Genomic DNA, 23,462 nt, shown 5'->3' on the forward strand with positions numbered 1-23,462 from the left:
GTCCCCCCCAGGTCCGAGTTCTCCCCCATCCCCGCCGGCCCACCCGACGCCCCCGCAGCCTTGCGTTCCCCTGCGCGCTCCCGGCCCCGCCCCCGCCGGCCGCCATGTGACGGGAAGCAGCTGATGGCCTCTGCGGGCAGCAGCGGCGGCGGCGGGGAGGGGGCGGGCGGCGCGGGCGCGGAATGAAGGCCCGCAGCCCTGGGGGCTGAGGCTCCCGCCGCCGCCTGGCGCGGCCCGCGCGTCCTCATGGAGGCCGGAGGTGAGTACCGCGGCGGCGGGAGCGGCGGCAGGGCGGGGACCGAGGCGGGAGCTCAGCTTTGTTTCACTTTCGCTGTCAGCGGCGCCCGCCGTCCCCGTCCCCGCTCGGCCGCAGGGACCGGAGAGGGCGGCCGACTGGCTGACCGGGTTCCCGAGCTCCTGCCGAGGGTGCTGGGCCCGGGTCGCCTGCGGCCATGGCCTCTCCGTCCGCCACGGCTCGGGAGGTGGCAGCAGCCGCTGGGTGGGTGCCTGGGAACGGGGTGGGGCCCCGGACGCTGCCCCGCGGTGACACGTAGGACCCGACACCCTGGTGGGTGAGGTTCAGTCCTGGCTCTGCCTTGGTCCACAGCTGTCACCACGAGAGCTGGAAAAGAGAGAGCTTCGGATGAACTTCCTGACCACCTGGAGAGCGCCGAGTGGCTCAGGAACGCGCTAGACCTACAGTCCCCGGGGCTTCTCCCTAAAGTGGCATGCATTTTTTTGGGGGGGGTCTATTACCAGACCCCAGGGTCCCCAAATACCCGAGTTTAAAGGCAGCTTCGGTAGGGCAGTCCTAGGAGTCAAGGCCTAGGGCTCAGGCTTGCTCCAGCGAAGTTCAAGCTTCACCTAGGTCTGCAGGACTCCGTTGCGCTCCAGGGCTTGCACTGCTGGGTGGGATGTTTGATAGGCGGGTATTCCCTGGGGTGGTGTCCCCTTTGCTTTTAGGAAATGACATTTCTTTGTTTGCAGTAGCCAGGCTTTCAGGGATAGGTATCGCCTGTGTAGCTCTTCTCCCGGTTTCTATCTAAATAGATAAAGCCTTTGAGTTATCTTCCTCACAGAATTCTGTTTAAAGGGCCTCTACTGTTTTCTTCTTGAATCTTTTTATAGCTTCCGCTCTCGTTTCCATTGATGCCTTCTAGTTAAATCTCAAAGCAATCTGTGACCAGACTCCCTCTTCTTAACAGGAATCTGTTCTGGAGCAGTTTTCCCCTGAGTGATTGACAGCTGTGTCGTAGGGGTGTGGGCAGAGCTCTTGAGAGCTGCCAAGCTACTACTAAAATGGCCAGACACTGGGCCTGAGTTTTACCCTCTTTTCAAACTGAATAAGGCTATTGTAAAGGGATTACAATAGAAAACAGTGGAGTAGTGGTTAGAATTACTCTATTAATTCAACAAATATTTGTGGACTATCTCCTATGTGCTGGGCACACTCTAGTTCATTGCTGGCTCATAGAAATAGAATAGCAATATGTAATTTAAATGTAGTAGCCATCACTTCCACTAAGTTCTTACAATCTGGTGTGTATTTTACTCTTTTTAAAAACTATTCTTAGCTGGAAGGTGGTGGTGGCGCACGCCTTTAATCCCAGCACTGGGAGGCAGAGGCAGGCGGATCTCTGTGAGTTTGAGGCCATCCTGGTCTACAAGAGCTAGTTCCAGGGCTGGAGAGATGGCTCAGAGGTTAAGAGCATTGCCTGCTCTTCCAAAGGTCCTGAGTTCAATTCCCAGCAACCACATGGTGGCTCACAACCATCTGTAATGGGGTCTGGTGCCCTCTTCTGGCCTGCAGGTATACACATGGACAGAATATTGTATACATAATAAATAAATATTTAAAAAAAAAACAAAAAAAAAACAAAAAAAAAAACTAGTTCCAGGACAGGGTCTAAAGCTACAGAGCAACCCTGTCTTGAAAAACAAAAATAACAACAATAAAAAACTAATTCTTAGATTTATTCATCTTATATTTTATGTATATGAGTGTTTTGCCTGCATGTATGTCTGTCTACCATGCATGTTCCTGGTGCCTAAAGAGGCCAGAAGAGGAAATCAGATCCCCTGGAATAGGAGTTACAGACAATTGTAAGCCACCATGTGGGTGCTGGAAGTCGAACCCAGGTCCTCTGCTAGAGTATAACAAGTGCCCTTAACTGCTGAGCCATCTCTCCAGCTCTATTCTTAACAGCCCTGCTAGCCGGGCGGTGGTGGCGCACGCCTTTAATCCCAGCACTTGGGAGGCAGAGGCAGGCGGATCTCTGGGAGTTCGAGACCAGCCTGGTCTACAAGAGCTAGTTCCAGGCCAGGCTCCAAAACCACAGAGAAACCCTGTCTCGAAAAACCAAAAAGAAAAAAAAACAAAAAACAAAAAACCAGCCCTTCTACACTTCATTGGTCAGTAACTGCTTGTGACTAGGGACTAGTGACAGATAGGCAAGGAGGATTGAGGAGAGATCAGTCACAAATACTACCCAGAAAACCCTAGTGTACAGAAAACTAAATGACTAACATTAAAGAAAGGTGATTTAGTCACCTTGGTGAGTCAGGAATGTCACCAAGAAGGTGATGTGGACACAGCCCTGCTTATTATGAGGGAGCAGCCTAGTAATGCAAAGTTCCCAAGGCAGGAAGTAGCACAAAGCTTGCTGCCAGCTGGGTTCCTGGCTCCGCCTCAGTTAAAGCAAGGCTCCTTATGCCGTGCCAAGAAGCTGATGAGAGGTGTCTTTCCATTCTGCCTGTCTGCACATCCCCCGTGTTTGGTTGGAAAGCCTGGAAGGGGGTGGGGTAAGGTAACGCTGGTTAAAGGTTACTGAACTTTGGTTCCCTAGGATGGTGACTACAGTTAATAACACTGCTAGGGGTTTGGAAATTGCTGACAGGTCTATGAAAGAAATGCTAAGAATATGAAGGTGTGCATATGCTCATTAGCTTGACAGACCCCTCCCCCACTACCCGTGTCTCTGAGTTTATCTGTCACATGATATCCAGTAAGTATGTATTGCATATCAGTCGGATAACCCCCCCCACACACACACACACATCCAACCAAAGAGGGTCAAGAGAGTCATGCAGGTATAATCTCAGATGGAGCTGGATCTTTCCAGTCTGTTTCGTTTGTTTTGAAATTCTACGCTAATTATGGTTTTGTTTTCCAGTAGCCAAGTTTAGGCTGGGCCCAGACTCGAAGACACAGTTACCGGTTTCTTCTTTTAGATTCTAGATTCCTGACCTGAAATAGCAAGAGATGAAACCCCCAAATCCCAGAAATAGAGTATGAATTCTGGGCAGGGCTAGGGTTTAGGAAGAATTTCAAGCGAATAATGGCACAATTGTCTTGATAGTCTAAGGGGTCTCATTTCCTCTATATTTAAAGTGGTCTGACTTGTCTGTCTGTCACCGAATGTCTCCTGGTAGCCTGACTGTGGCTTCAGGAACAAGCACACGAGGTTGCTGCTGCGAGCAGACCTCCTAGTGATGAGGACGTAGTGAGGTTGGGGGTCAAAGTGTAGGTGAGGTGCAGCCATGGAGTGGCATTCCTGTGGAGGGAAAGGTTGGTGTAGAGTCCTGAGGTTGGGACTTACCAGAGAGGCGGGACCTGGGACCTGAGGGCAGTATATTTGGTTTGGTTGATTATAAGGGTAACTGAAACCAGAAGCTAAGAAGCAAGGAGAATGGACGAGTAGGAGCCAGAGAGCAGTTAGAAGACTGCCTGTAAGCCAGACAACAGGCGGTCCTGCAGAGTCCAGTAGTAGCCATGAGATGGGAAGCAAGATTGAATGAGGCTTTTGGAGACAGACTTGATTGAATTTAACAGTGAATTTGGTCCAGGCAGAGAGAAGTCAAGGCTGGGCCCTTCTATGTTGTGTGGTGCACCAGCATATAGAAGAGTGGAAGCTGTGTGTCCGGGAGGGTGAAGCAAGCGTGAATAGTATAGGATGGCGGCGGGCTCCCCGGCTCATCACTGTTCATTTCCTGAAGATAATGCTCATGTGGACATGTTGCATATGCCAGAGGATTCCGGACACAAACCCATACAGCTTTCTAAGAGGAATAATCTGAGTTTGTATATAGAGCGGTTTAGACCCAATGTATTAAAACCTACATCTTCACATAGAACCTCAGCAATGAGTTTTTTCTTCAGAAAGCTAAGATACAATGCATTAAAATTCTATCAGAAGACTGAATTTTCAGCAACATCCGTATTTTATAAAACAAGATGCATCTTTGGGTTCAGCGAGATGGCTCAGTGGGATTTTAAAAGTACTTGCCACAAATATCAGTTTAAGCCCTCAAACCCATGATGGAAGGAGAGAGAACTGGCTTCCGAGAGTTGTTGTCTGACCTCCTGCACACGCCCTATGGCCTTCCTGTGTGAGTGCCACACATGTACAAAGATTCTTAAAGAGATACATTTATGTATTTCCTATTGTACACATAGCAGAAAATGCTTGTTTTTTTATGTGAATTATTATTGCCTCTGTTTCACTGATACCACCATGCTAACCATGGACCGACTGTATTAGCACTGTGTGTCACTAAGGAAAGAGACAGCCCCTCATTCTAGCAAAGTTTCTCTTGTAAGGTGTATGCCAGCTGCTTTGAGGCCCAAATGTAAAAAAACATGTAAAAGCAGGTTTTTAAATATATAAAATACAGCTTGCTTAAATTAGTTTGTTTTTTTTGTTGTTGTTGTTTTTGTTTTTTGTTTTTTGAGACAGGGTTTCTCTGTGGCTTTGGAGCCTGTCCTGGAATTAGCTCTGTAGACCAGGCTGGTCTCGAACTCACAGAGATCCGCCTGCCTCTGCCTCCCGAGTGCTGGGATTAAAGGCGTGCGCCACCACCACCCAGCTTAAATTAGTTTCTATGGAGTCTGGAGAGGTAGCACAGTGGTTATGAGCGCTGGCTCATTTGGGCAGTGGTAGCACACACCTTCAGTCCCGACGCTCAGGAGATCCAGGCGGATCTCTGAGTTTTTGGACAGAGTGGTACAGAGTGAGTTCCAGGACAGCCAAGGGCTACACAGAGAAACCCTGTCTCAAAAAAACAAAACCCAAACTGTTCTGGCAGAAGCCCCGCCCCAGTCCCTGGTATCCACATACTCAAAGAGTCTGGAATGTTCCTGTGGAAGCTCCACCCTAACCCCCCTCTTCCCTGTCTCTCTCCCCAAACACAACTCCTCCCCCAGAGATGCTCAAGACCACTCCCATAGGGCATTTAAAATACCTCCTCCCCAAAAAACAGACACAAGTGTTTTTTGTTTTTTTTTTTTTTTGGTCTCTTTCCCTGTCTCCTCTCTGAGGGGCCGGAAAATCATCAGGGAGCCTTTTACCCATTAAACCTGAGCTTTTTCGAATTGGGTTTGATTTGGTCTGATTTGGATTGCTGCGTTGGCGGAGAGGCTTATGGGGCGCAGAAGCTTTTCACAAACAAAACAAAAACAAAACACTGGCTGCTCTTTTAGAGAGAGGATCCAGGTTTGATTCCCAGCACCCGCAATGTGGCTTACAACTATCCGTAACTACAATTCCAGGGCATCAAACTTCCTTTTCTGACCTTTGCGGGCATTGCATACATATGACACCCGCATCCACACAGCTAAAACATTTATACACATAAGTGACTTATAAAAATTAAGTTACTGTTTATCTAATAACACCCACAAAAGCGTCAAATCCCAGAACTTTTGAAGTGGAATGAGCACAAAGGTAGTCATTGTGTTGAAACCTCTTCCGGCCTCAGACTTAGAAGTCAGCCTTGGAGTTTCTTCACTGGTTCACTCTGAAGAGAACAACAGGAGGTGGGGTTGGGTTGAACAAACACTGCCCACTTTGAGGAGACGCAGCAGCCCCTGGAGAGGGGGTGCAGTCATCTCATTGTGGGAAATGCTCAGGTGCTGGTATACAAGGGATTAAAATAGGTTTGGCTAGGGGTGAGTCTTTGAAGTGGAAAATGAACAGGATGTGAATGGAAAGGGCTTGTACTCTGCAGGGCAAGGAACAACATAGGAAGTAGCTTGATAGAGGGCTTAGTGCAGGAGTGTGGTGGCAGACCTCCATGGCAGACCTTGGAATATGTCGGCTGTGTTTTCATAGGGTGTTTGGCAGGGTGCCTGGGGGCACAAGAATGAATTAGTAGTAATTTGGAGCAGGTTAAGCTAGGACTAAGGACACAGGAGAAGTGGGAAGTGGATCCAGTAAGTCTGCCCTAAAGGAGGTGAGGAGGATGCTTGGGAGTGGGAAGTAACCCTTGAACTGAAGGCTCCTGGTTCCTTCTGAAGGGGACCTTAAAGGCATTCATTGGCTGGAGTCAGGCACAGTTGCCTCTCATTTTCTTCCTGCTTAGGCACTCACAGGAAAATGAGGCCTCATTCACCAGGTCCACCTCACCAGGTTACAATGAGTCACGCAATGGGGAGGGTTGCCACTGAGTAACAACAGTGGAATGCAGCCTGCGGCTACTGTTACTGCCCTAGGTCATTTGAACAACTACTCTCTCCCACCAAGTCTTGGGCAGACAACAGCTTCCCTAGTCTGGTAGTGAGGCTGAAGTATGACGTCTCCTTCTCCAGAGGAACCGCTGCTGCTGGCTGAACTCAAGCCTGGACGTCCCCATCAGTTTGACTGGAAGTCAAGCTGTGAGACCTGGAGTGTGGCCTTCTCCCCAGATGGTTCCTGGTTCGCCTGGTCTCAAGGACACTGCGTGGTCAAGCTGGTCCCCTGGCCCTTAGAAGAGCAGTTGTAAGTCCTCTTTGTACCCTGGGGAATGAGGGAGGTCCATGGCAAGTCATCGGGTGCTTTCCCAAGTTGGTTCCTGCTCTTTGGGGTCTTTTCCAAAAATAGGTGAGCAAAGAAAGGCTAAACAGTTGAGGACTTGATCAGGGAGCCCAAAGCCCCACATTCTGTTGGTACAGAAGCCAGGTCTCTAGAGTGTGTTGGCCTTACACTGACTTTTTTGGCAGTTTTATTGAGGTAGAGGTGACACCCATCCAGTTTGTACATTTGAAGTACACAGCGCTGCTGTGCTCTGTGATGTGTGTACTCTTGTAATTGCAGTGCTCGGGAGAGGGAGGCCAGGGCTCTCAGTCGAAGGATGTCTTGCACGAGGCGGGGAGACGGTCTCAAAAGAAAAACTAAAAATAAGTGGAGTGCACAGTGCAGCGGCTTTAGCGTTCGCACTGAGGTGTGTGCCTGTCACCATAGTCAACTCTTGAGCATTGTCATTTCCTCAGGAAGACACCTCTGCCCTTCCTCTTGGGCTCTGGCCGGGCGGCCACTGTGGATTCACCTGTCATGAGTGCTTCTTCCTGGGATCTTTGTGCATGTGTGTGTGAACACAGCTCCCGCATAGTGCCTCATGGTTCATGCTGTGTGCCACTGCTCATGTTGGATGTTAGATTTTGTCTCACTCTCGGACTTTTGTGAACAGTTTTGCTCTAAATGTTTCTGGACACATTGTATGGCTGTGTACGTCCAGGGTCGGACTGAGAGAGTGGCCGGCTGTTTTCCAAAGAGGTGGTAAGTGGTTTCCATTTCCCCAGCAGTGTCTTCGGGTTTGAAATTCTCTACATCCTTGGTACACTTAACACTTGTCCTCGTTTTCTCTTTTTTTTTTTTTTTTTTTTTTTGGTTTTTCGAGACAGGGTTTCTCTGTGGTTTTGTTTTTTTTTTTTTGTTTTTTTTTTTTTTTTTTGGTTTTTCGAGACAGGGTTTCTCTGTGGTTTTGGAGCCTGTCCTGGAACTAGCTCTTGTAGACCAGGCTGGTCTCGAACTCACAGAGATCCGCCTGCCTCTGCCTCCCAAGTGCTGGGATTAAAGGCGTGCGCCACCACCGCCCGGCTCTTGGAACTAGCTCTTGTAGACCAGGCTGGTCTCGAACTCACAGAGATCCGCCTGCCTCTGCCTCCCAAGTGCTGGGATTAAAGGCGTGCGCCACCACCGCCCGGCACTTGTCCTCGTTTTGTTCCAGCCTGGCACTCCTGGTGTGAGGTGGGGTCTGGTTTGCATTTCCTTCCTGGCTGCTGCTGTTGAGCGTTTTTTTTTCTTTGCTAATGAATCTCTGAGTCCTTCCTTCTCAGGAATGCCTCCTCAGATCTTTGGCCGGTTTCTAACTGGGTCTTTGTTTCCTTTTTGTTTGTTTGTTGCTTTGTTTTCTTTTTTTTTTTTTCTTTTTTCTGTTTTTCTTTGTTATTTGGTTTTGTTTTTTGGGTTTTTTTTTTTTTTTTTTTTTTTTTTTGCTGTTGTGGTTGTTTTGGGACGTGGTTTCTCTGTGTGTCTTTGGAGTCTGTCCTTGAACTCCCTTTGTTAGACCAGACTGGCCTTGAGCTCACAGAGATCCGCCTGCCTCTGCCTCCTGAGTATTAGGATTAAAGGCGTGCGCCAGCACCTTAGTTTATGGTTTCCTATGCAGAGGTTTCTCTTGGGATAGACAGTTCCCGAGTCTTAAGTGTCCTGAGCTCCTAGCTGATTTAATTCCCATCTGTCCTGGGGTCACTGCACCTCTGCATTTCTTTATTCACCCAGCATGTATGTGTGTGTGTGTGTGTATGTATGTATGTACGTACGTACGTACATCTTGCAGATCTTCACTGGGCACTGAGCTAGAGGTGGAGGACACTGACTAAGGCTATCAGAGTTTGTTTTGGGGGCTCTCGGTGTCTCATAAGTAATGGGCTAGATTTCAGCTTGAATACCTTTGTGGGAAATACGCTGCCTCAATAATGGTAATGCCACCAAGAGTCCTTGTCCTATGCCGCCTGTACTGCTGGGGAGGAAGGTGTGATTTACCCAATTCTCAAGAATCCTTGGAATGTTCAGAGTGGGGCCTCTGAAGTGACTCTGAGTGGTGGTAGGCTGCCTCTGTGTGGCTTCAGGAAGGGGACTGGTGGCCCTGAGTGATTTCCAGTTCCTGCCTTCTGTCTAGGTGGGGAAGGTCAAGGTCATTCACTGCTCTGAAGAAAGTGTTCTATTTCTAAGGAAACCACAAGAGAGACTCTTTGTATCTAACTCTGAGTCTAGGGTCAGCTGCTGTCTGAAAGTCTTTGTTGTTTTCCTCCAGAGCACTCTTTCTCAGGTATGTACATTGTTGTAAGTAAATACCAGTCCGGAAGAGGTGTTCCAATGTCAGTCCTTTTCCTTGTCATTTACCAAAGCAAGAAAAGGATTTACTAGTGTGCTAAGTGAGAGAGTACTTATTTGTGGGAAACCACAGATTTTGAGGAATGATAATCTGGTGCAGTACAAGCAGATGGCTTCTTTTTAAAACAGCAGGCAGGGCAGCAGGGCAGTGGACTGTGTCATCACAAGTGCTTGTGAAGCCGAGGCAGGAAAGCAGCCCAAGCAGCTTAGCAAGGGTGAAGCTCAGCAGTGAGGCTTCTTTCTGAATGTGAGGCTCTGGGTTCCATCCCTTCTGGAAACAATACAGACAGCAAAACCACACAGATGGCGGTGCAGTGCATGTGCAGTCATGGTGTGCAGTGGCGTGTGTAGAAGAACAGTGGTGTGACATGACACATGTGACTTAGTTAGAAGTGAACACACAGCCATTTGTGTGCTGTGTTTACTGTGCTTAAAATGTGCTTGGACTGTGAGTCGTTTGGTCATTGCTGGACCTTGGACCAGGCCTTTGGTGTAAGTGTCCTTACACAGAGCTATGTGCCTAGTCTGAGTAACATTCATTATTTGTTTCATTTCTGGATCGCCATTGTTTCTTACATTTTATAAGTTAAAATAATTGTTACTGGTAGTATTTGTATTCTTATTAGGGGGTTTTTGACCTTTGTCTACTTATTTATTCATTCTTTGGCAGAGTTGGTGATATAAGATAAGACCGTGCCCGTGTGAGAAAAGTGCTCTGTAACTGAGCTACATGCCCAGCCCAGAACAGGCTCTCTGTGTAGCCCTGGCCGTCCTGGAACTTGCTATACAAACCAGGCAGGCCTTGAACTCCCAGAGATCCCAAAAGCATAAGCTGTTACTCATTTTTTCCCTTAAATCCTGTTAGCTGGGCATAGTGAAGCACTCTTTTCTTTTTTAGATTTGTTTATTATGTATGCAGTGTTGTGCCTGATAAGGCCAGACAAGGGCACCAGATCTCATTATGGATGGTTGTGAGCCACCATGTGCATGATGGGAATTGAACTTGGGACCTTTGGAAGAGCAGCCAGTACTCTTAACCACTGAGCCATCTCTTCAGCCAGTGAAATACTCCTTTAGTCCCAGCACTGGGTAGGCAGAGGCAAGTGGTCTACATAGTGACTTCCAGGACAGCCAGAGCTATAAAATAGAGAGATCCTGTCTAAAAGAAATGCTTTTATTATTGAGTGACTACCTGGTCAACCATTAATCATAGGCACCACTCTCAAGAATAAAGATCTTAGAAATTGTTTAAACAGTTAGGTGTGTGCATGTGTGCGTGTGCGTCTGCACACGTGTGGAAGCCACGAGACAGTTTGTAGGCATCAGTTCTCTCCTTCCGCCATGTGGGCCCCAGGCACCTAGCTAGGACTGTCAGTGCCTGTCCTGCTGAGCCATCCCACCTGCCCAGATCTCAGAAACTTTCATTCAGGAAGCCAGGTTCTGCTAGAGTTCACTCAGCCCCTCTTCTCAGTGTGTGTTCTACCGCCCCTCCCCTTCCAGAGTGTTTGTCTCTCTTCTGGGGGTCGCCCAGAGCAGTTTTTCACCACTGGGCTAGGATACCCGTGGTGTGGACTTGAATTCCAGCTCTACTCCCCTCTTGTGACCCAGTGAGATTCATTCCTCTGAAGTCTCACTGTGTTCCCATGCCACTCCTCCATGCTTTGCTCAGTGAAGAAAGAGCGTGTGTGTGTGTGTGTCAGTGAGACTGTACTGCTGCTGATGTTGTGACTCTTCTAGTTTATGCGGGATACTTTAGGGTCCCCAAGGAGAAACTGCGAAGTTCTCAAGGGCATAATCAGCATAACCCTATTGTTGAGCCATACATGACTTTCCCTTTCCAGAAAAGTCCAACATATTAAATGAAATGAAATAACACGTAGTTTTCTTATCCCTTTGAGTGAAGGGGCACAGAGGTGCCCTTTATTCAGATATAAAAATAAGAGTTGTGCTTTTGAAAAACTGGAGGTTCTAAGCTGTTTCATTCCTCCTGTGCCTTGTTCATTTTCCTCTTTAGAGACAAGGTCTCCCTGTGTGGTCCACACTGGTCTCGAACTTCTGATCCTCCTCCATGTACCTCCTAAATGCTAGGCTCACAGGTGCAGGACCACCCACCTAGCACTGTGGCTTCTTTTCTTTCTCTTGTTTTTTGTTCTTCAGACAGGGTTTCTCTATGTGGCCCTGGCTATCCTGTAGACCAGGCTGGCCTTGAATTCAGAGCTCTGTCTGCCTCTGCCTCCTAAATGCTGAGATTAAAGGTGTGCGCCACTATGCATGGCTTTTGTGGCCTGTTTTTAATTCTACCCCAAGATGACAACCTGGTCCCTGTGTCAGGCTCAGGCAGGTGTGAAAAGTATAGACAGTACAGCGAGCAGGAGTGTGTGCGTTGATCAGGACCAGTAGAGATGACATTCGGCCATTTGGATCAGAGGTAACAGGCACTTTGATTTTGGTGTCTGCATCCCAGGATGATAAGATGCTTCACATCTGGGAGCTGAAAAGCACGGTGGGGAGGTGCCTGATCATTTAACAGCACCAGAATCCTACATTGCCTTTTCCTTCATCTTACCAATGTTGTTTTTATCTGGAACAGCAGCATTCTTTCTCCAGATAATGACTGGTTGGGCTCTGTGGGTCAGGTCTGTCCTGACTGGCTCCTTCAGTATTGTGCTCCACACAGAAATGAAGGAGCCAAGGTTCCAACAAAACCTCTATTTTTTTTAATTGATTTTATTGAGCTCTACATTCTTCTCTTCTCCCCTCCCTGCCTCTCCTCTCCCTTTCAGCCCTTTTCCAAGGTCCCCACGCTCCCAATTTACTCAGGAGATGTCTTTTTCTACTTCCCCTGTAGATTAGATCCATGTATGTCTTTTTTTTAGAGTCGTCATTGTTGTCTAGGTTCTCTGGGATTGTGATTTGTAGGCTGGTTTTCTTTGCTTTATGTTTAAAAACCACTTATGAGGGCTGGAGAGATGGCTCAGTGGTTAAGAGCTTTGCTTGCTCTTCCAAAGGTCCTGAGTTCAATTCCTGGCAACCACATGTACTCACAACCATCTGTAATGAGATTTAGTGCCCTCTTCTGGCCTGCAGGGATACATGCAGGCAGAACACTGAATACATAATAAATTAAATCTTTTTTAAAAACCACTTATAAGTGAGTACATATGACAATGTACTTTCTGGGTCTGGGTTACCTCACTCAATATGATGTTTTCTAGCTCCATTCATTTGCCTGCAAATTTCAAGATGGCATTTTTTTCTGCTGTGTAGTACTCCATTGTGTAAATATACCACATTTTTCTTATCCAGTCTGCAGTCGAGGGGCATTAAGGTTGTTTCCAGGTTCTGGCCATGACAAACAAAGCTGCTATGAACATAGTTGAGCCTCCTTTGGATATATACCCAAAAGTGGTATTGCTGGGTCTTGAGGAAGGTTGTTTCCTAATTTTCTGAGAAATTGTCATACTGAAATTCAAAGCAGCTGTACCAGCAATGCAGGAGTGTTCCCTTTTCCCCACATCCTCTCCAGCATAAATTGTCATCAGTGTTTTTGATCTTGGCCATTCTTACAGGTGTAAGATGGAAAATCAGAATTGTTTTGATTTGCATTTCTCTGATGACTAAGGATCAAAACCTCTATTTTTAAACCCTGTCATTTGACTGGGAATGAACTAGCCTCACCTCTTAGGATGCAGAGACAGGCATATCTCTCTGAGCTCCAGCCCAGCCAAGGCTATATAGGAAGACCGTGTCTCAAGAAGCAAACAAGTCCTGTCATTTTGTACAATGTCGGTAAACCTAGAAGACATCATAAAAAGTAAAATAAGCCGCAGGCCTTCATGTGTGGAATCTAGAGAAGAATCGCCTGCTAGAGGGCAGGAGTACAGTGCTGGCTACCAAGGGTGAGAGTGGTTTGTGGCTGGATGTTGGCAAGGCTGCAGAGCCCCTGGGTGAGGGGGGAGTGTGTGAGAGGCTCACCCTTGTCTCTATACATTACAAATGCACACCACCGTGTTGTACATTGTAAATATATACAGTTTTGTCAACATACTGTTACATTTTTTAAAACAAATGACAAAAGAATTGTTGAGCAAAAGCAGACAGTGCTGCCCTGGGTGTATTCTGCTGCCCTCCGATTTGGGCTGGAGAGCCTCAATTTCTCCAAATGAGCTTGATACAATTTTTAACATTGCACTACACAATTGACAGAACTGTGGTTTAATGGACCTTTTCAGGGCACATGAGAATATAGCAATTCACTCACATGTGTTGTTAGGTATAGAATTCCTCATGAAATACATCTGAGCTTGCCTTGGGATCTGGGGTCCTCATCTGGTTTCCCCAGTTGAGTGTACAAAAACTGTCAACATTGCTCAGAAGAGTGGGTCTTCCTGCTGGTCACGTACACTGTGGAATAGTAAACACGCTTTCAGACCATACCTTAGAGCGTCTACTTCACCTATGCCATTGTGACAGTATTGGGTCCAGTGTGGACAGGACCTTGTGTCTGGGGCCTGAGCTTCACTTTCCTGGACTTGTTTCCCAGTAGAATGTGAAAGGTCATGGCTGGGCTGGGCTGAGAGGTCCCAGGGCAGTGCCATCTGTGCAGTGCTGTGGCTGACTATTCTACTGATGGGTCACAGCTAGATGTGCTGCCAGGGAAGTAGGTGGAAGAGCCTCTTCGTCACCAGGAGTGCAGTGAGGGCAGACATGGGTATGCACCACATGGGCTATAATGGCAAAAGAGGGTTCACTCCTGGGGATTTCTGAGTTGTAGATGGGGCCTTGTTGAGCAGGAAAGCGGCAGATGGAGAGTCTCCATGTTCTAATTCTGTCTGTCCTGGTTCTAACCCCTCGCTGTGCCTTGCATATTTTCTCAGGGGGAAAAGTGTTTGTTTCTCTCCAGGACCCAAACCCAAGAGAACTTGCTGAGCAGCGTGTGCTTGCGGAGCCTCTGTGGTCTACTTATTCCACAAGGCAGGGCGTCCCATTGCAGGGAGCTGCAAGTTGAATGGGCCAAAGCAATGAAGCCTGTGTCCCATGAATTTCAAAAGGAAGTAAACCATACCAGAATTCACCGAATGCCAGAAGTGGCTTCTAGGAATTGAGTCTCAATGGCATGTTGGTTGACATGGTTACAATTGTAGATTCATTCAGAAAATGTCTGCTTTGCCCAGCATCCCTAAAGGATTCGAAGCCAAAAGCCGGAGCAGCAAAAATGATTCAAAAGGACGAGGCAGCCTGAAGGAGAAGACCCTGGACTGTGGTCAGATTGTGTGGGGGTTGGCCTTCAGCCCGTGGCCCTCACCACCCAGCAGGAAACTCTGGGCACGCCACCATCCCCAGGTGCCAGATGTTTCTTGCCTGATCCTGGCCACGGGTCTCAATGATGGACAGATCAAGATTTGGGAGGTGCAGACAGGTAGGTGTTTCTGGTTAGTAAGGTCCAGGGCGGTGTGCTCATGACGTGTGGTGAGGCCCATAGGCTCCATCGACCACCGGGCTGAGGAGTGGGCAGTGACTGCCAAGTCTGCTTCGCCTTACACTGACCAAGGGCTTCTGCTCCCTCCAGGGCTCCTGCTTCTGAATCTTTCTGGCCACCAAGATGTTGTGAGAGATCTGAGTTTCACACCCAGTGGAAGTTTGATTTTGGTCTCTGCATCCCGGGATAAGACTCTTCGAATCTGGGACCTGAATAAACATGGTAGGAGAGGCGCCTGAGGCACTTGCTTCCCTCATCTCGCCAATGCCATTTTATTTAGAGTTGTGTTCCTTCTCCTCTTACCCGACAAGTCTTTCTAAGATGCTCTTTTTGTCACCCAGTACCCCTAAAGTACTGAGTTAAAGATATCTTAGCACCAAAAGTTACTGTATGTCCTGTAGGGGCAGGTTCTAGACCCCCAGGACACCAACACCAGAGAGCACTTGTGCCTCTTATATAAACTGCCGTAGACTGTGCCCAGAACCCACACATACGCCCTACTTAAGCCATCTCTAGAGGACTCCTAATCCCTAATGTGGGCAGTGCTCCGAAAACAGAGCACCGTTACACTGTCTTGTTTAGGCAGCACTGACAAGAAGATTTTATCCTCAATACAGATAGTCTTTCTTAAAATTCTAATTTATTATTGTCCTTGGGGAACATAACACACGCCACAGCATGGAGGTCAGACTGCAGGAGTGAGTTCTCTCCTTCTAGCCATATGTGGGGAAATGATGGCAATAAAGTCTTCTTCCCTCTGTCACCATTCAGGGGTCAACACCAGAGCTGTATGGAACTGTCCCCTGTACACAGCTATCTCAAATAGAATGCCATAAAAACTGACCACCTTCAGAGAGACAAATACTCTAAGCTGAGATCCTACTTCACAAAGATACCTTTTCTTTCAGGAAGCCCCCCAACTGGACTCCAGACCAGGGCCTCCCAGACAGAGGAGGCGTTATACTCCAGGGAGTACTGACAATGTCTGAAGAAGTTAAAAAATGGCCGCTGGGGGCTGGAAAGAGCTCAGATGTTAAGAGCCCGGACTGTTCTAGAGGTTCTTAGTTCAATTCCCAGCAACAACATGGTCTCACAACCATCTGTAATGAGATCTGGTGTCCTCCTCTGGTACCCAGACAGAACACGGTATACATAATAAATAAATAAATCTTAAAAAAAAAAAAAAAAAGGCCTCTTAAAAAGACAGCACGGTGGGCCGGGCGGTGGTGGTGCACGCCTTTAATCCCAGCACTCGGGAGGCAGAGGCGGGCGGATCTCTGTGAGTTCGAGACCAGCCTGGTCTACAAGAGCTAGTTCCAGGACAGGCTCCAAAACCACAGAGAAACCCTGTCTCGAAAAACCAAACAACAAAAAACAAAACAACAAAAAAAAGACAGCATGGCATGCTGGTTGACAGCCTGGAATGCACAGGCTAGCTCATACCAAAAACCTGTCCTGGATCTCACATCCTTAGGGGCAGCAGCACTCGGGAATGTCTAATATGCTGTCTTGTAATAGAGCACAGACGCACTTTAGAACATTAATATGCAGCTAGTCCACATACCCAGGAACACACATATGGATTTATTGTAACTGAACATGGGTTGAAATGCCTTTAAAAAAAAAAAGGATATCTGGGCAGGCAAAATGGCTTGGTGCTAAATGAACTTGCTGCCAAGTATGAACCTACATGGTAGAAAGAAATGGCAAAGGAGGCAGTCGTAGAAGAGGCCAATAACCCCGCGTGAGAAGGGTCAGAACTTAGCTCTGGTGGCTGTTCTGCCTGCCATTATGTAACATTTCTCCTACTTCTCAGAAATGAGAATGGTACCTTTAATTACAGCACTTGGGAGGCAGAGGCAGGTAGATCTCTGTGAGTGTGAGGCCAGCCTGGTCTACAGAGCAAGTTTCAGGATAGCTAGGGCTACACAGAGAAACCTCGTCTCAAAAAAACAACAAACAAAACAAAGAAATGAGAATGGTAATTATTGCCTTAGTTTGGGCTTGCATAGTACATACTATAGCAGTGGTTCTCAGCCTGCTTAATGCTACAACCCTTCAATATGTTTCTTAGGTTGTGACCCCCAACCATAACATTATTTTCATTGCTACTTTATAACTGTTATGAGTCATAATGTAAACATCTGTGTTTTCCTGGATTCACGAGTTGGACCACCCCAAAGGGGTTGAGAACCATTGTACTGCTGCTTGGAGGCTTTGTCACTAAGCATCTGCCTCTCTTTCTGAAGGCCGCTGAAGTCTAAGGGTGCGGCACATGGCTGATGACAGGGAGTTCACTCCAGTCCATAGATGTCTATTTCACAAGACAAAAAGGGCAGGAAAGCTCTCTAGGCTTGCTTGCTTTCATAAAGCACTAAATCCCCCTCATGACCAATTTAATTTCCCAAAGACCCCATTCCAAATGCCTTCACCTTGGAGGTTATGTTTGTAGCCAAGAATGTTGGGGTCTCCACAGTCCGTAGCAGCTTGTAGCTGAACAGTTACGGAGGTGTTTGGAGTGTCCTCATCCACACCACCCGCTCACTACTGGAACCCTGGTGGCTTCTGTCTGTGCCTGGAGCTTGAAAACAAGCAGTCTAAAATGGGCTTCTGCCCATCAGCCTGAGCCATCGTGTGCTCTTCTCTCTGTAGCCCTGACTGTCCTGGAGCTCTCTACATAGACCAAGCTGACCTCTCTGCCTTCCAAGTGCTAGAACTAAAGGCTTACACCTCTATACCCAGCTCTCATATTTTTCATGCTATGTGTGTAGAGCTTGCTCACCATGTAGCTTAGCCTAGCCTGGCCCTGGACTTCATTGGCGATTGTGTTTCCTCCTTCCCAGTGCTGAGCACACCTGATGGCAAGGTTTGAGGGGAGGCTCAGTAAATCCCTTGCTGATGGAGAGAATGGATCAGGTGACAGTGACTCAGAGTGGGTGGGACAAAGTGGATTTTGGGGAGTACTTTTTTTTAAAGTTTATTTTATGTGTATGGATGTATGCACACAGTGAGTGTGTCTGCTACTCACAGAGGTCAGGGCCTGTCAGATCCCTTGGAGTTGGAGTTAAGGACGGTTGTGATCTATTATGTAGATGCTGGGAACCAAACCCGGTCCTCTGCAAGGGCAGCAAGTGCTCTAACCACTGAACAATCTCTCCAGTCCCAAGTAGGGTTTCCAAGAAAAGGGACAAGGTGTGTTACCAGGTGCCAGGCATTGTCTTACTAGCCCAATTTGCCATACTACATTCAGTTATGACGGCTAAATTGCTATAGAAGAGACCATGGTTGAGTTCCACAGCTTATCATTTATAGCCACATGTGCACATGAACTTGGTGAATTCTTGTGTGTTTCTTTTTTTTTTTTTTTGGTTTTTCGAGACAGGGTTTCTCTGTGGTTTTGGAGCCTGTCCTGGAACTAGCTCTTGTAGACCAGGCTGGTCTCGAACTCACAGAGATCCGCCTGCCTCTGCCTCCCAAGTGCTGGGATTAAAGGCGTGCGCCACCACCGCCCGGCTCTTGTGTGTTTCTTGCTTAGCTCTTTATGTCCCCATTGTTCCTACCCTCCCTCTTCTGTATTCTACACTTCCCTTACAATTGGTAGCATATGTCACAAACCTCTGTCCATACTGTCTGTACTTGTGAACACACACATAGGGTTTCGAGGTCATTTCACAAAAACAGAATCTTATTCCTCATCTTTTCTCCTGTATATTGCAGTTTTCCTTAAGCAATACCCCACATGGGAAAATCTCTTTCTATTCCTTCTGGTCTGATGGGCTAAGTATACTCCCTATTAACTCGCCTCGAGAAAGCACAGCACGTGTGATACTGTAAGTGCACAGTGCCGGGTTCATGAAAAGACTGTCCTCTGTGCTGTGCAGCTTTGCCCTGCTCCTCTGTAGAGGACGCCACAGGGCGTGAGCTCCTTGGCTCTCTGGCTGCTGCATTCACAGACTGTAGGTATTGACTTTTTCCTAGTGTTTAAAATGCCAGGTCTTGTCCTGCACTAGAATTGGGTTTGGGCTCTGGCTGAGAACTAGATGGTTACACTGGGTCTCTCATGTTCTGAGGGCTTGATTCTCCCTCTGCTCTTCTCTGGCAGGTAAGCAGATCCAGGTGTTGTCTGGCCACCTGCAGTGGGTTTACTGCTGCTCTATCTCCCCTGACTGCAGCATGTTATGTTCCGCAGCTGGTGAGAAGTCGGTAAGCATCCAGTGTGTGAATGTGCACAGCACTCTGCCTGTGTGCGAGTGTGCACGGCATGTGTGAGCCTGTATGTGAGTGTACATACACAGCATGTGTGTGCCTGAGCCCTACACAACTCTCTGGAAGCTGACACTTGAACATGACGATGGGAGAGGATTTGGAAATGAACATGTCATCTTTGGGAGCGTTTCCTTTTCCAGAATGGCCAAGTGCAGTATTTTTAAATTATTTTTTTCTCCTTTGGAGTCCAGGATTTTAACAGGAGTGTTTTGTTTTTTTTTTTAATTTTTTAATTTTTGGTTTTTCGAGACAGGGTCTCTCTGTGTAGCTTTGGTGCCTGTCCTGGAGCTAGCTCTTGTAGACTAGGTTGGCCTCGAACTCACAGAGACCCGCCTGCCTCTACTTCCTGAGTGCTGGGATTAAAGGCATGCACCACCACTGCCAGCCAGGATTTTAGAATCTACAGCCCACATCCAGACCTATTTCCTGTGAGTTGGAATCTCTCCAGTTTGACGCTTTCTGATTAGGATTTGCAGTTGAAACCCTGATAGCAGCAGTCCTGGCCTGTTGTTTAAAGGTGCTAAAGCCCAGGGACAGTCTGGAGAGGGGTTTCTGTTCTGTTTGTGCAACTTGGCTGACCTTAGATGTGATAGGATGGGACAATTTAGAAGGGGTGACTGTTAGCATAGCTCAGGAACTTGATCATGTAATGTTTGGAATGAGCAATGAACAAGTGAGGCATTTTCTTTTTTTCTTGAGACAGGATCTTAGGTAATTGAGGCTGGCCTCAAACTCATTGTAGCTGAAGATGACCCTGAACTGACCCTCCAAGCTGCACCTTCAGGCCCATTTTATGCAGTGCTGGGGATGGAACCCAGGGTTTTGGGGAGAGTTAGGCAAGCTCTCTATTGAGCTACATCTCCAGCCTTGAGAATTACGAAGATAAAAAGGAAAAATGGAGCCAGGCGGTGGTGGCGCATGCCTTTAATCCTAGCACTTGGGAGGCAGAGGCAGGTGGATCTCTGTGAGTTCGAGGCCAGCCTGGTCTACAGAGTGAGTTCCAAAGCTATAGAGAAACCCTGTCTAAAAAAAACAAAAAAAGGGGGGGTGGGGAAGGAACCCCCGTTTTGACGAGTCTCAGCAATGTTTAAAGTTAGGAGCTAGGTCAGATGCAGTCATGGGTGTGATTCCCAGGGGAGGGTGCAAGTGTGTGTCGTCTGGTTTTTTGAGACAGGGTTTCTCTTCTTAGTTCTACCTGCCTCTGCCTCCAAAGTGCTGGGATTGAAGGTGTGTGCCACCACAGCCCCGCTTGCTAAGGTTTTTTTTTTTTTTTTTTTGGATTTTTCGAGACAGGGTTTCTCTGTAGCTTTTGGTTCCTGTCCTGGAACTAGCTCTTCTAGACCAGGCTGGCCTCGAACTCACGGAGATCCGCCTGCCTCTGCCTCCCGAGTGCTGGGATTAAAGGCGTGCACCACCACCGCCCGGCTTTGCTAAGGTTCTTAAACCAGGTAAACGTTAAGTGTCTGGGAAGGGTGCTGCTGCTTGGTCTGTGGGGCCCACTCCTCACCTCATATCTGATGCTATGCTTGGTTTCAAGTGGAACAAGCTATTTGATAGAGAGGCACAAGGAGGGCTCAGAAAGCCATGAGAATGTTGAGTGGGCAACCTTCTGCTGTCTAGCCTGGCCTATGCTCTTAAAATGTAGTGTACCTTGTAAGTGCTTAAACCTGCATGGTGGGTCCTAGGAAGGCTGTAGAAAAGAAAATTATACTTTCCCTGGTTGAGGGGCAGGATGGGGATTGCTGTGGTTGTTATTGCTCTGGTGTCTGTGTGAGCACTTTCTGTCTTGTTGCAGGTCTTTCTGTGGAGCATGCGGTCCTACACACTAATCCGGAAGCTGGAAGGCCACCAGAGCAGTGTTGTCTCCTGTGACTTCTCTCCTGACTCTGCCTTGCTCGTCACAGCTTCTTACGACACCAGCGTGATTATGTGGGACCCCTATACTGGCGAGAGGCTGAGGTCACTTCAGTAAGGACCTTGTGGGGTGATACATACTACCTTGGAGTCTGGGACAGGGAGGAACAGCTTGGGTGGAAGAACGCAGCTGGCTCAGTGCTTCAGTTCAGAATGTGAAACCAGTGACTCTTCCTTTTTTTTTTTTTTTTTTTTTCGAGACAGGGTTTCTCTGTGGTTTTGGAGCCTGTCCTGTTTATATATTATGTATACAATGTTCTGTCTGTGTGTATGCCTGCAGGCCAGAAGAGGGCACCAGACCTCATTACAGATGGTTGTGAGCCACCATGTGGTTGCTGGGAATTGAACTCAGGACCTTTGGAAGAGCAGGCAATGCTCTTAACCGCTGAGCCATCTCTCCGGCCCCCCAGTGACTCTTCCTGTTAACTGTAGTACCAGGTTCAGAGTGACTCTTATCAGAACTGTCACCTCCTGTTTAAATTTCTGTCCTCGCAAGCTTGCTCTACTTTTTCCTTACTTTCTGTTGCTTCCAAAGCAAATGATAGTAATCCTATAATTATCACAGACAGCCTAGAAAGGACTCTGTGTTTTCACTGTGGCATTTAAGTGGGGCTGACCTACTTCGCATAAGGAAATTAGCACAAGTGTTGGTAACCCCTGACACCTTAAAACACTCGGGGCTTTCAGTGGGCCTTGTTTTCCAGTCTGCAGATGCTATGGTTTTACAGGAGCACACCAGAGCTCTTGGTGTACTACCTGCAGGTGAGGATGCTGGGGGAGGGTAACCATCGGTCCAGACCTGGTGCTGTTTCTTTGTAGTCACACCCAGCTCGAACCTGTCATGGATGACAGTGATGTCCACATGAGCTCCCTGCGGTCTGTGTGCTTCTCTCCTGAAGGCCTGTACCTCGCTACAGTGGCAGATGACAGGTAAGGAGGGATGCGGGAGGCTGCCTTAGAGCTGATACTTGCAAGTAATGGCAGGCATTCCTCGCTGGCATCCAACTCAGCATACATGTAACCTCTCTCCCACCCAGGCTCCTCAGGATCTGGGCTCTGGAACTGAAGGCTCCAGTTGCCTTTGCTCCCATGACCAATGGTCTTTGCTGCACATTCTTCCCACACGGTGGAGTTATCGCCACAGGGTATGTATCTGTGTTGAACAGATGGGCAGTAGTATCTCTTGCCTATACTGTGACATTTTTTTAAGAGAACAAAGTGTCTAGAATAGTCTTGCCTAAGAAAATCTAAGGTTACATAAAATATTCTCTCCTGCCACTGTGTAATTTACAGATGTTAATAATTAACCTAAATGCAGCAAAAGATACATATATGGCTCATATTACCCTGAATGGCCAATTCCACAAGGAGGCTTCAGATAAGGTGATGTGGCCACCTTACAGATGACGTCAGTAATTGATAGTGGCATTGTCTATTATGTGTGAGCCCAGGGCCTTCTTGTGCTAGGCAAGTACTTTGCTATATCCCCTTTTCTTTTTGAGTTAGTATGTAGAGGGGCTGTGATGACAGACGGCTCTTGTCATCAAAGACATCTGTTTTGTGGACAGTGTCACTGTATTGCCCAGGCCAGCCTTGAACATCTGGGCTTGCATCCCGCTTTAATCTTATACAACAGTTGGGACCACTGGCATGGGCCATATCCTGGGCTCTCGTAATTCTATCAAACAGTCGTTTTTATGTAGCCCATCCCAGTCAAGAGTGCACTTCAGTTTCTGGAGCCCCCTATTTCAGGTGGCCTGCTAAGGATTGGTTTCTGTTGTTTCAGGACAAGAGATGGCCATGTCCAGTTCTGGACGGCTCCCCGCGTCCTGTCCTCACTGAAGCATTTATGCAGGAAAGCCCTTCGAAGTTTCCTCACAACATACCAAGTCCTAGCACTGCCAATCCCTAAGAAGATGAAAGAGTTCCTCACATACAGGACTTTGTAGTAGCACCAGCCATCCTGACTCCTGAAGAGAAGCAATGCAAGGGACTGGCTCGGATGGAGCCAGCTGACGACACTGGACCCGCTGTGGACCTTTCTCCCCATTGGCATGTGCAAGTAGGGCTGAGGGACCCCACTTCCGTGGTGCCAGCCTTACCTCGTCTTCGTCCGTCGTGAGCGGCCTTCGTCAGTCTAGTTGTCTTGAAGCCAAGTGCAGTTGTGGATGTTGTTTGGGTATAGAAGCAAGCAGGCTCCAGAGCCTGTCTGGTGATGGCCAAGTCCACACTCCCTTCACTGGGACGTGCCTGCCATGTAGCATAGTATAGCATAGCACCTGCTGCCTGTGTCCAGTCAGTGCTGCATGGTCTGAGGTTCCTATGCTCTGGTCAAAGGAATGCTCATGTTTGGCAGGTGGTCTGGGCTGTGCCCCTCACCAATACACTAGTACTGGCTTTTACTTTTCTTTAAACAGTGGTGTGCATGTGTAGGAAATGACAAACAAGTACATCAGATCATATGAGGAGGTGCTCCTCAACTGCATGACGGTCAGATGGCCATTTATCAGCATCATATTTATTTGTATTTTCTCAGCAGATATTAAGGTACAACTATGTTTTCTCAGTGGTCTTTAAAAGCCAGGAGTTCTTACGTGGCCCAGTTGTGAAGCCATGTCTAGTTGTGTGGAGTCAGTGTTGTCACTGGCTCA

General features: G+C 47.7%; 1 protein-coding gene across 2 annotated transcripts; it reads left to right on the top strand.

The window, feature by feature from the left end:
* Nucleotides 1–14: 14 nt before the first annotated feature.
* Nucleotides 15–23,329, top strand: Wsb2 (WD repeat and SOCS box containing 2). 2 transcript variants are annotated; one of them, XM_057763808.1, is made up of 9 exons: nucleotides 15–259; nucleotides 6,587–6,755; nucleotides 14,327–14,571; nucleotides 14,722–14,853; nucleotides 18,734–18,834; nucleotides 20,693–20,865; nucleotides 21,631–21,741; nucleotides 21,849–21,956; nucleotides 22,598–23,329. In XM_057763808.1, exons 1-9 carry the CDS (start codon nucleotides 247–249, stop codon nucleotides 22,758–22,760), a joined length of 1,215 nt encoding a protein of 404 aa, XP_057619791.1. In that variant the 5' UTR covers nucleotides 15–246; the 3' UTR covers nucleotides 22,761–23,329. The 2 variants fall into 2 exon arrangements, with proteins under 2 accessions (XP_057619791.1, XP_057619790.1); XM_057763807.1 differs by lacking the exon at nucleotides 15–259 and having other exon boundaries at nucleotides 6,568–6,755.
* Nucleotides 23,330–23,462: the final 133 nt, after the last annotated feature.

The sequence above is a fragment of the Chionomys nivalis genome, chromosome 3, assembly GCF_950005125.1.
Source record: "Chionomys nivalis chromosome 3, mChiNiv1.1, whole genome shotgun sequence".
NCBI lineage: Eukaryota > Metazoa > Chordata > Mammalia > Rodentia > Cricetidae > Chionomys > Chionomys nivalis.

What these genes read in the sequence shown, in the direction of transcription:
- Wsb2 (XM_057763807.1), top strand. Translation starts at nt 6,568, where the DNA reads ATGACGTCTCCTTCTCCAGAGGAACCGCTGCTGCTGGCTGAACTCAAG. An exon ending in GATTTGGGAGGTGCAGACAG is followed by an intron (nt 14,572 to 14,721) that starts GTAGGTGTTTCT and finishes TGCTCCCTCCAG; the next exon opens with GGCTCCTGCTTCTGAATCTT. An exon ending in GCTACAGTGGCAGATGACAG is followed by an intron (nt 21,742 to 21,848) that starts GTAAGGAGGGAT and finishes TCTCCCACCCAG; the next exon opens with GCTCCTCAGGATCTGGGCTC.